The sequence below is a fragment of the Dipodomys spectabilis genome, unplaced genomic scaffold (genome assembly GCF_019054845.1).
Source record: "Dipodomys spectabilis isolate Male_0828 unplaced genomic scaffold, ASM1905484v1 ptg000098l, whole genome shotgun sequence".
Lineage (NCBI taxonomy): Eukaryota > Metazoa > Chordata > Mammalia > Rodentia > Heteromyidae > Dipodomys > Dipodomys spectabilis.
The window spans coordinates 2,387,450-2,400,519 of NW_024870775.1; the positions used below are offsets into that span (position 1 = coordinate 2,387,450).

A 13,070-nucleotide genomic window follows, 5' to 3' on the forward strand; every position below is an offset into this window, starting at 1 on the left:
TTTCCCTTTCCATACCACATTATTTAGGATTCATGTATAGTTCACATTCCGTATCCCTTCTCAAGGACAGTATATTATTACTGTATCATTTATGTTATATTATATATTATATAATTAATATATATTATATATTTGGAACACTTCTGTACATGGACTTATCTATTTTTCGAGGGATTTATCAGTTTTGATTCCTGAATATTTACTTTATACTTTCGGTTATCATTCAATGCTACTTCATGTATTTTGTTACTCAGCTTTGACTATCAAATGCTCTTTCATGACTGCCTGTCCTCCCCAAGCATACCCCATTGTGGGTTTTGGCTGCTGTTTGAATGACACTTTAAGATGGCCCAGGCTCACTTTGTGTATTCTTGCCCCCATTGTAGCCATTTCTCTAAGAGACCATTGTTCCTTTTATTGGAGAATGGTAATAGAAATTATGATCTGAGGGCTTGTGTGCTCATTGTTTCTAGACATGCCAGTTGACAAGTAATATTCGCACATATGCACATATATACGTGTGTATATATGTAGGTATATATACTGGCCCTTGGAAACACACATACCTATAGTTATTTCTACATGAAATTCATATCTATATTGAATTAAACATGAATTCACAGTAATATCTTCAAATCTTAATATTATATGCCATTCTAACTTATACCCCCTTGCTTATTTATAACTCCACACTTCAGAAGTGAGAAGCCTGGTTTAAACTTCCCACCATCTATTTACTTAATTGCTCAATGCTAGCACGTGCACACACACATCAGAATTGTTAACCTGTATCTCCATGAGAAACAATTTTATTAACCACACTGTAATACTTATACACATTTCCTTTTACCTGTAGTCTTAAGACACCAGGCAATCATAAAGTTTACTTAGGTCATCTTAGGAGTGTTGCTCAGTGACAGAATGCTTGCTCAGCATGTGCCAGGCTCTGGCTTTGATTCCCAGTACCGTAAAAAGAAAACAAAAACAGAGCTATTTAGGACAGCACCTCTACTCTCACCTTTTCTTCAGAGAGGATGTTAATACATTTAGAATAATCAGACTGTGTCACATTTTGTACTTCATCCTGGGATCATCTGACCTCCTAAACAATTATTTATTATCAAAACATATTTAAGTTTTATTCTTTATTGCAGTAGGGTGAGGGTAGGATAAAGAAAAAACACTAATGGAATTTGAAAGATTAGTTTCAAGGTTTCCTTGAATTTATATCTAACTCCACTTTTAAATTAAGAATTTATTGAAAGCTAGTATAATTCATTAATTTTTAAATGTCCTTGAAAACTTTGTATACAATAGATGCTATGGTAATGATGAAAAGTTGCACAATTAAGCCATAGATTTTCCTGGGAACTTCCTGTCACTTTATTTAATTTTCCTACCCATAAATAGAGATAAAAAGCTTCCCACTCAGGCCATAAATTTACATTAGTATCGGTCCATTCAAGGGTAAATAAATAATAGCTATTTCACTTGTCATAAGTACAGACTCTGTACCATATAGAAAATAAGCTCTATCTAATTAAATTTTTCACACAATTATGGAATTTTAATTTTCACACAATGATAGTCATAAAATATCACATATCTGACAATTTACTTTTCACTCACATTACTAAGGGACATAATCTTTAAAGTTCTTAAAATATCTACTCAGTTACCTGTACATGCTTAGAGTTATTCTTTTTTTTTTTTTTTTTTTTGTCAGTTGTGGGCCTGAACTCCGGGCCTGGGTGCTGTCCCTCAGCTCTTCAGCTCAAGACTAGTGCTCTACCACTTGAGCCACAGCACTACTTCCTGCTTTTTCTGCTTATGTGGTGCTGAGGAATCGAACCTAGGGCCTCAGGCATGTGAGGCAAGCACTCTACTACTGAGACAACTTCCCAGCCCTAGAGTTCTTGTTAAGTACACAGGGGAGCTTAGCAAAACTCTCTGGCCATTACGGAAGATTATCTTAACTATAATAAATGCTGTTCCTTACCAGAAAAAGGTGGGAGAGAGGGAAGAAAACATTTTTCTAGGATTCTTTTTAAGTTAGCATTTATTACCCACTTAACACTGTATAAATGATATTGAAACACTAATACATCACAAATTTCCAAGAATCAAATATCAACTTCTTTTGTGTTCAGGCATTTTATTGAACCATCTGAAAAAGACATATCAAGTCCATAATGTCAATCTTCGGAGGAGCAAACTGTGCTCAAGAACTTTTTTAGTTTCTTTATAGAACCAGCATTTGTCATTTCTACTCAATACATTTACATGTAATTTAATTCAGAAATTTAATGTATTTCTTTGTAGTAGGCACTTAGAGGAGAGAAAATCATGTTTGAACCATTAATATTGCTTCTGAATACTGCCTCCCCCCATTATTCTAGTTCAGAAATAAAATGTCTGGGAGTATAAAACTACAATTTCCTAATTAAATATCCAGAGACATTACATGGTTAAATCTTATTGCAAATCTTATTTTTAATAATTTAAAAGATACAATAAGAACACCTGTTTCTTTTCCTCAGTCTTCAAAGAACATTCAATAAATTATTCTAGAAATAAAATACTATGCTTTTGTACAGATGGAAGTTTATACCAACCCTGCAACTTCCCAAAGGCTGCCTCAAACTCTAGCAGAAAAAGAGAAAAAGAACTCACTCTGAGAGGACTGGAAACCAGAACAAGAGATAAGATTAGAGGCAAAGAATGAGATAATTAGAGCTCAGTGTAAAAGTTATGCTTAACACAAACAACAACCAAAAAAATACTCTTAACAGATTTTTCAGGGATGGGTTAAGGAAGAGAGGAGACATAAGCAATTACCAGAGACCATGGCTTCAATTAAAGGAGTCCAATGCTACAAACAAAGCTCAAAGGCAGCTATCAAAGATGAACATTTTCTCCCAGCCAACCTCTATAATTATTACAGCAGTGACTTGTAGCACATTGTTACAAATAAGTAGGTTAAATAATGAAGAATCAATACAGTTTAATTTAGAAATTCTCAAATTCTACAAAACGGGACAGCTATTTGAAGTAAAGCAATACAAAGAGGACAAGTGGCTCCCCTGGAAAACAATGTCTCAACTTCTATACACAGTGAATAGTGGGGTCTTCCTGGGACCATATGCCAAGAGTCATAGCCCAAGAAAGCAGTGTGTAGTCTCAGCAGGACGAATCATTTCACTCCTCAGAAACAGATCTCTTAGGAGCTTTGCGTTTATACAATAACTGACAAAGCCCCAAGGAAGTATAGCCACTAGGATACAGGTACAGTAACAAAGCAGAGCTGACCTTATTTGAAAGCACTTCGCCTTGTTTCATACCTATCCAGCTTCACAGCCATTTACTCTCTCAAGGGGGCTATGAATTTAAAGAAAGTATTTGCTCAAAGACATATCACTCCCATCAATAAAACTGGAAATCACTAGCAGTGATCTCAATCAAGAACCAGGCTCAGGATTTCATCATTAAACTTGCTTTTCAATCTACTAACTCAGAAAAACAGGAGCTTAATCAAGTAATCTTTTCATCCTGACTTACAGTAGGTAATCCTATTAAAGGTACAGCATGCCTAGGAATTTATCTTCCTTTCTGAGGGCCTAAGCATTTGAGGTTATCTGGATAATGCCACAGAATAAGCAGGAGCATCTCCATAGACTTTGCCCCTTATCTGAAAGCATCCTTGAAGTATAAGATTTAGTGGGGCTGTGGAGCACTCAGATAACCTACCTGCCACACTGGTCTGAGGTCCAAGTAACTGATCGCCCCTCGGGTTTGGTTTTATACCATATCCTGATGGCATGAGGAAAGTCAGTAGCTGTCTGAGCTCCTGTCTTCCTGATCCGTAAACTCCAAGTGTCAGTGTCAAAGATGAGTTCCCCACAGCTAGGAGCCTGGCTGCAGCGAGCAAAATAATCTAACTGCTCCCTCCAATGATCTGCAGGCAGAGTCACAAGCTCATGAACCATCTCATTCCTGAGCTCCTCAGAAATAACCGTGAGCTTGGGAGACCTTGTAAATTTTTCAATACCTGGCACAGCAGCAACATCCACCTCCTCGACCTTTAACACAGATAAATCACAGCAGTCCAACACTAGCAAAAATTCCTCTCTCCCATGATTCTCTGTGTCACAGGAATACTTTGAGATAGAGATCCCAGAAGCCTGTTCCTGGTTGTCATGGTTACCATCTTTATCAGAAATATCTTTATCACCTTTACCACAGATTGCAAAATTATTATATCCCATTTTAGATGAAGAAGACCTTGCATTTGTCACAGGAATATGGCAGGGTTCAGGTGTCCTTAATGTGCAGGCTTCATTTGACTCCATTTGGCAGGTTTCCTTACAGGATCGACTCCATTGCTTCAGTCTGTTTCCATCCTCAAAGAAAAGCACTATGGTGCCCTCAATGACTTGACATTCAAAATCCACATCTAAATCTAGCACATAATGTTTCACAAGTATGTGGTTGGTGTTGGCCATGAGAGGCAGATCATCTCGGGAAGGGTCCAGCTTTATGTCCATCATGTAGTTGGTTCTTTAAGAGTTTTGCTGAAATTGTAGATGGGGCTTCCTATTTTATTTATTCTTCGAGAATTATAAACGTCTGCTTACAAAAATACAAAAACAAAAACAAAAAACAAAACCTGACGATGTCACAAATTAGGATTCCATAACTTTCATTCCCCTGGCAAAGAAAAAAAATACAATTAGATAAAATTCCAAATACAATCCTAGTGCTCCTGCAACTGCAGCTACTGCTACAAGTTTACTACCATCCTTAATCATCCCCCATGCAGGAGATACCCATGGCTAAAAGGCACACTAATCTTTTTGACTGACATGAAAAAAAGCTGCACTATGGAATTCTAAAAATATTTCAATTACCAGTGGAATGAAACAGACTTCCACAAAGCTAGAAAAATCATGCTCCTAACTAGAATAGTCCTTGTTTTGGAAGAGCACAATTGTTATGCAAAATTGTAACCTAGCATCATTGTGCCTCTTGTTTCAAAAGATATTAAATGTATCATTTCTAATTTTGTACATCAAAGATAAGTGATTGTTTCTCTACTGTGATTCTAAGTAACAAGTGTGAATGAGGGCTAAATGGACTCATACATTTTATTCTTTGAGAGCAATAATTTAATACATACAATGTAACTCCAGGGATTAATGTACTTTTCACATTACCATTGCTCTCATATCAGCACTTCTAGTAAATTACGGGAAAAATGAGCCAATTTACCAAGAGTGCATTCTAAGTATTCCTTTGAGATTGTTCATGGAGATTTTTCAAATTTATAGTTAAATACTCAAGGTATATCATTACATCTTAATAGCTGAAAATCCATTAACATTCTGGATAATAGCCTTCTTGTGGCAAACAAAAGGTCTTCTCATTTGGAAAAAAAAGTATGCAAATACCTATAAAAGGAAGGAAAGAGATTAAAATGTAGAAACAGATGTTGTAATAAAATGTACAAGTTCTTCATAAATGTTCTGAATCAAATGTATTCTTATTACACAATAGCAATACAGCTAAAAGAAAAAGTATTTGAAATTATTTCAGTTCCTGATTTAAAAAAAAAGTTTATGCTGTTCCTTTCTTTTTTCTTAGCAAAAATAAAAAAGATGGCAAGAGAAAAGAAATTAAAACCTGACAGAGTAGGTATATTTAAAATGACTTTTGTATTCCTTATTTTCAGGTGTTGGGTTATCAACTGGAAAACATTGCTTGGCTTTTTAATTGAGCCCTTCCTCATTATTTCTGCTTAACTCCTTACTTCTCTTTTGACTTTCTACTAGATATTTTTATTTCCCTTCCATCCAGAATCCAACCATCCCAATTGAATTTTTAGTTTCTATATCTCCACAGGCAATTTCCTCATTAAATTTCCACTTAACCTTAACTGCAGCACCTTGGTGAGCAACCTTGAAATATATTGCAAGACATCACCTTTACAATAACAATTTTTAAAAAAAGAAATATATTGCAAGTACATATGCGAGCAGCATATAGAAATCAACAAAAGCTAATCATCAATAGCTGGATAGAAGGAAGAGAAACGGACTGTGATTGAGTGGGGACTAGCAGGAGGGGAGTATACTTGGGGTGGGGGTTGGGGGGCAGAGACCATAAAAAAAGATTCAATGGGGGCTGGGAAGGTGGCTCAGCGGTAGAGCGCTTGCCTTGCATACATGAGGCCCTGGGTTCGATTCCTCAGCACCACATAAGCAAAAAGAAAAAAGCCAGAAGTGGCGCTGTGGCTCAAGCGGTAGAGTGTATGCCTTGAGCTGAAGAGCTGAGGGATAGAGCCCAAGCCCAGAATTCAAGCCCCACGACCGACAAAAAAAAAAAAAAAAAAAAGATTCAATGTTGTCCATATAGCTAATTTTCAACTATAAAAACTGAACAAGGAAACCAGTTGAAGGATGCTATTTCTTAGAGGAAGGGTTCAGGCTGTGTGATACAGAGGGTAAAATAGATTGGAATCTAGTATGTGTGTAGATGTAACAATGACACCACTGCACATGTAACTTATATAACTGAAATAAGCCAAAAAAAAAAAAAAAATGTGGCCAGACACTGGTGGTTTACATATAAAATGCTAGCTACTCCCAAGGCTGCCATCTAAGGATTGCAGTTCAAAGCCAGCCAGGGCAGAAAAGTCTGTGAGACTCTTATCTCTAACTAATGAAAAAGTCAGAAGTGGAGTGAAAAAACTCAAGAACAACAATAGGCATTGAGTTCAAGCCCCAAGACTGGTACCAAAAAAAAAAAAAAAGTGACTTCTTGAAGTCTTGTACTATCTGGATCAAAACTATTTTTCCAGCTTGAGGATGAGTCTATCTTTGTATCCCTGCTCTTTAGCCAGATGACCTGTTCAAGACACTGCCATCCTGCCTTTTGCACTGAACCTGACATCCTTCCTGGCTCCCACAGTCCATACCCACTTGTCAAATCCCATTCTCCCTCCATGCCCAAGCTGAAGTGCAATTGTCTCAAAATCTTTTCCTGATTCCTATTTTCTCCACCACAAAACTGTATGTGGTAAAGAGTTTAAATGTAACAGTAGTAGAGAGAAAATATGCAAAGAATAATTTAAAATTTCTTTGTTGAGAAACTGGTAATCCTCCTGGTAATAAAAATGATGAGCTAGAATGTACTCTGCATGAGAGTTCCTAAACATAGTATCTAATGAATAATAACCTTTGACTTTATTTACATAATGAGGAACAATGATGTTTGGAACTGCTAGCATGCAGTATTTTGTTGTTGGATTCTTTAAGCCCTGAAAGTAGAAAGTCAGAGGTAGATAGAATATGAGAGACAGAGACAGAGGGACAGAGATAATATACCTGAACAGCTATCATTTGTCAGTATAGACATAACTACATTATCAGCTAACCCTTAGTAGATTCGCATGTTTATTTCTGAAAATTTGTATAATTTATTCTAGAGTACTTTCAGCAACTATAGTCTATGGTCACAGAGAACAATGTTGGGGTGCTGCCTCAGAGCCTGCCCTTTCTAGTGTAATACCAAAACTATTGTCATTGTTAGTTTTCTAGTGTTAACCATTGCTGCTTCTAAACTATGTTATGAAGTTTTGGGTTGTTTGTCTTTGCATTTTCTGAGAAATGGGGTTTATGTTGCTCAGTCTGGTCCTGAACTCCTACATTCAAGGAATCCTGTCTCAGCCTCCAAAGTAGGAGAACTACAGACACATACCACTATGCCCAGTTTTCATGTGCATTTTAAATGCTTAACTGCTTGTCACCTGGACTGGCAACTTTGGTTATCTTCAGTACATTCTTCACAGAGGTCACTTGAGTTTTTCCTTCTAACTTTCCAATTCGCTGACTGCTGACTCTTTCATGATTATTGGGGCCCTTACTTTATTGAGATGATTTGAATCTCTGAAACTCAATTATACCTCAAGGTATTTCCAGGTCTCTGTAACTATTGCCCTCTGCTAATTTTAGAGAGAACAAAGCTAAATCTCAATAAAGCTAATTCTATCCTTTTAAATCGCAGTTTTCGGGTCTTAAAAGAGCCAAATAGCATCCTTCTCCCCACAGAATCAGAAATACTGTAGCATAACAAAGGGTAATGGAAAGATTACCATGATTATGGATGGCTTGCTATGAAAGCCAAAGATACCTGAAAACTAAATCCCAAATCAGATTTACCCACATGGCCACATTGATGGCCACTGACTATCAACAGTGATCAGTCCAAAGCTTCAAGAGAAGGCCATGGCCTCCCCCAGGTAACACTTAAAGGGCTGAAAGAACAGAAAATAACTCTAGGTAGTCAGTGTTGTGGAGAAGCAAAGAGTAAGAGTGAACAGAGCAAGCCTCCAAACATTTATCAAAGTAATCTCATAGGACTAGGAGTGTAATGCTAATGTATTGCCCCCACAGGGAAGGAAACAACAAAAATAGGTAAGAAGTATTGTCCTCTAAACCATCTCCATCAATATTTTGTACTGTTGGGATCTTGTTTCAATTGGTATTTTTCTCTTGCCAACATTTTCTGTTTCTCAACAATTCTATCCTATTTTCAATGTCAATACCCATAAGGGCTGTCATCCTTTAAAACAAAAACTACATTTGGCCCTGTTATCTATCCCACCTCTCCTGTCTTTTCTTTCTTGTGTCATGCTGTGTTTCTCACAAGTTTTACCAATTAGCTACATTTCCAGCCCTTGGTTACTCATGTTAACTGGACTTCATTTCACTGAGTATTGAAACTGGAAAATTCAGGGCTTACTCAATCTAAACCTTTAGTTTTGGTTTTAAAAAGAATGAGGCCCAGAGAGGTAAAACAATTTCCCCAAGCTCACTCATTACTTTTTTCTTTTTAAAGAACTTTTCCCATTTGATGACACATTTCCAGGTCTCCTGGCCATGTTGTTTACACTGTCCGAGTTACAAGTGAAAAGCCACCTCTGACACTCTTCCATATCCTCACTCTATCTTCTTAATTTTCTTCAAGTTGTATAGGCTAAATAACTATTCTTGTGATTGCTTTTGGGGGAAAAAAGGATTTGTAAAGCCAGTCCCAGAAGGTTCAGGAGAGCAATGTCACCTTTGCAAGTCTTACAACCTAAATTATGTGTAATATGTAAGTCTATTATAATTTGTTGCTTATTCAACTATTTCCTACTTGTCTTGGATTTGTGGATGACCTAAATCTCTTTTCTTTGGAAGCACATAGCTCTCACTGGCGTCAATTGAGGTCACAGTCCCACATTTAGGGAAAAACTAACTGACTGTGGTTACAAACGCGTGTCTGTGGCCACTTTGAAAGACCTCTCTCAGCAAATGGTAACCATATTTCTAAGAAGTCTGTTGACTTCAGCACTTTTGGCTATTATTGTGCTCCAATTCAAAATGCCAGCCTGTCTCACTGAAGCATTTTTCCATTCTCTGTCACAAGCCATAACATATGAAAGTCCTCCCCATTTTCTGAAAGCCAATAGTTAGTTTCCAGTGGTTAACCATTACAGCCTCTAAAATAGTGTGCTATGTGGCATGAATTTTAAATGCTTAAGTGATTGTCTCAGTAACACCATTGAACAGCTTCAAAAGGATTAATGTATAGCAACATTCATAAGGGGAGGGAGAGGACTAAATAATAAACAGTTATAATTCAGAAAAGAAACTGCTCTGCTACTTTCAGTCACTGAAACTGAAAGAGCCTCTGAAGAGACACATACTCAAGTACAATTTCATTCTGCTTTTAAGCCACAAAGAAATATGTTTCACTTTTATGGCCCTTAACTTATCCGGCCTGGTTTCATAGCTACCTTCACCCTCCATTGCCCTGTAAACTCTTTGAGACTCCTGATTCATTCCTGGGTTCATGACCATGTTAAATGAAGTACCTTGTACATGGAAAAGTTCCCAATAAATACTTGTGAGATTGACATCTGAAGGCAGTTATGATTTTAATATCTGCTTGCTTACAGAACCGATCTGGCTTGCATACATTCTATATCCTAGAAGAAAGTCATTGCTTAACAAACATCTTCCTCTAGACATTTCACTATTTTCTTCTCAGATGCACTGTGCCTCTTTATGCCACATCATTTTTTATCTTGTAAGCAAGGAAAAAGAAAACTTTTGCATATATGCTTATTCTAAAGCACTGTGAATTGCTAAATTACTTAATTCTACAAATTAGTTGACCAGAGAATGACAGCTTTCTCTATTCCAAATGTATTTATTCTTTATGATCCATTAAATGGTCTTTCTGGTTTTTTATTATCTTTAAGTAGTTGTACAAAGGGTTTTCCATTTAACAAAGCAGTTTATGAACAATGCATCTCATCAAAGGCTCTTAATGACAACCAGTTTACCTGCAGAAATACACTGTTTCTAGATATAGTTCCTCTGATACACAAATGCATATAGTCATAGAAACATAGCCTACTGCTATGAACTTGTGTAAAATAATTTCAGAATTAGAAGAAAACTTAGTGGTCCAAATATATCACTTGTGTTCATAAATTCACATTAACAGATTATTCTGCAACTTATTTTTCACTCAAGGGTTCTGAAATATTGCCATGTTGATCCATATACATCTAATTTATTTCTTTTAACTGCAATTTTAGGTATACATTCCTATTGAGAGATATTTTAAGACCTCAACATTTTTTATTATTACAATGCTGCAACCAACCTCCTGTACACATCTCCCAGTGCACATATGGGCTTTTTCCTGAAGTAAAACACCTGAAGATTCCATTTTGCCTGATATTTATACCGTTGCACCTACTTTCTTTCAATTCGTTTTTTTCCTGGCACATCTTCTCTGCCTCCTAAGTTTTATTTTTAATTGTTCCATATTGTTTGCTTAGAGTTACTTTTTAAAAGCAAAATGTGGCTGGGTTTAAAAACAAAATGTTATGCCGGGCACCAGAGGCTCATGACTATACTCCTAGCTACTCAGAAGTCTGAGATCTGAAGATAGAAGTTGGAAGCTACTCTAGGCAAAAAAGTCTGTAGGATGTAAGACTCTTACCTCTAATTAAACACACACACACACACATACACACACACACAAAATTATTTTAAAATTTACTTACATTTGTCACAATTAGTTGTTACATCACTTGTCTCAACCTACTTATTTTGTATTTTCTATCTACCATGAGTCTTACTGCTTCTGTGTTAAAGTAAGTTTGTTGAGCTTTTCTTCATTCCTGCTTTTCCCTCTACTGTTTCGTAAGTTACACAATTTTGCCTTTCCTTAGCATGCCTATTTCAAGTCCATCTCCACCTGGCTTACAAACAATACACAGATCTCAGAAAGTTTAATCATCAATTTCCCTTCTTCCTTCTTCCATACCTGCTTGCATATTATTGTTGCTAGTATCTTTTTTTTTTTTGGGGGGGGGGCGGTCCGGTCGTGGGGCCTGGACTCTGGGCCTGGGCGCTGTCCCTCAACTCTTCAGCTCAAGGCTAGCGCTCTACCACTTGAGCCACAGTGCCACTTCCAACTTTTTTCTTTGTGCTTATGTGGTGCTGAGGAATCGAACCCAGGGCCTCATGCATATAAGGCAAGCACTCTACCACTGAGCCACCCTAATATCTTAGTATCGATTTTTTGTTATTATAAAGGTGATGTGCAGAGAAGTCACCATTTCATAAGTCAGGTAATGAGTACATTTCTTTTTAGACAATGTCACCCCTTTCTTCACTCTCTTCCGGTTTTTCCCTCTCATCCCTGCCCACAATAGAATTCTGATCCCACTTTAAATCAGTATTTACCTGAACATTCACCAACTTCCTTACCAGTGACTGACTCATACATCCCACTCCTTCCTTCTAGGTTCACTGTTGTCCCAGTTGCCGCATAAGAAATTAACTTGTGGCTTGAAGCAGCAATCATTATATTCTGTTCTGTGGTAAGGAATTTTGGTAACATCAACACTGGCCATTATTCTTCTACACCTGGTAAATCTATGTCACTCAGTGGTATTCAGCTAGAGGATATGTTTGTCTAGTCTGATGACTAGATGGTCATCAAAACTTTCTAACATGGAGATGTCAGAATAGTTGAACATTTATTTAATATTATTTAGCCATGAATAAGCTGGATATCTTGGCAGCTGGCAGACAATCAGGGCATGTGTCCTAAAGAACCCATTGGAAGCTGTATCGCCTATTTTTTTTTATCTTGAAAATCGATTTGATTATCAGTTCCACTAGAGTCTATTAGTTTTAAAAGAACAACCATGAGGTCAGTGCAGATTTAGGGAGAGAGAAACAGCCTCTAATGTTAATGTGTGTGCGCGCATGCATGCACACAAGCACGCCCGTGAGAACATGCTGATCCTAGGGCTTGAACTCAGGATCTGGACTCTGTCCCCTGAGCTACTTTGCTCATCGCTAGAGCTCTATTACTTGAGCCATATCTCCACTTCTGGTTTTCTGCTGGTTGTCTGGAAGTAAGAGTCTCATGGATTGGGAGGGGGGTGGGGGGGAGGATGGAAGGGATGGGAAGGGGAAACAGAGGAGGAGGCTACAATGCTTGATAAGAAATGTACTCAACATTTTGCCCATGTAATGGTAACCCTTCTGTACAGTATTTTCACAATAAAAAAAAAAAAAAGAGTCTCATGGATTTTCCTGCCCATGCTGGCTTTGAACCACAATTTCAGGTCTCAACTTCCTGAGTAGTTACATTTATAGGCATGAGCCACCAGTACCTAGCACTGACTGTACCTTTTGATGGTAGATATTGCTATGACCATCTTAGTAAAATCAAATCTACCACAATTTCCTGTTTACTTAAGTGCACTGCTAGTAAATCTTAAGGAGTCTACAAGCAGTAACTCAACACATATGTGTACAATGTCATTATTATGTCTACACTATTAAATGATCACTGTGTAGACTTTTAAGCTAGCAGTTACTTTCACCTAGCACTTCAAATATATTGTCCTACCATAGTTTGGCATCTTTTTATGTTATGATATTAGTATGATTTTCATGGTATCTATTTTTTCTTCTTGGTAGATTTTATATTTT

General features: G+C 37.1%; 1 protein-coding gene across 1 annotated transcript in view; it reads right to left on the reverse strand.

Moving 5' to 3' along the window:
* The window catches only part of LOC122113612 (aminopeptidase O (putative)), a 344,600-nt gene that overhangs the window by 312,589 nt on the left and 18,941 nt on the right, over positions 1 to 13,070 (reverse strand). The window contains exon 2 of the mRNA XM_042686676.1: positions 3,748 to 4,707. Coding sequence (XP_042542610.1) covers positions 3,748 to 4,547 — 800 coding nt within the window. The 5' untranslated portion in view covers positions 4,548 to 4,707. The remainder of the gene's footprint in view (positions 1 to 3,747; positions 4,708 to 13,070) is intronic.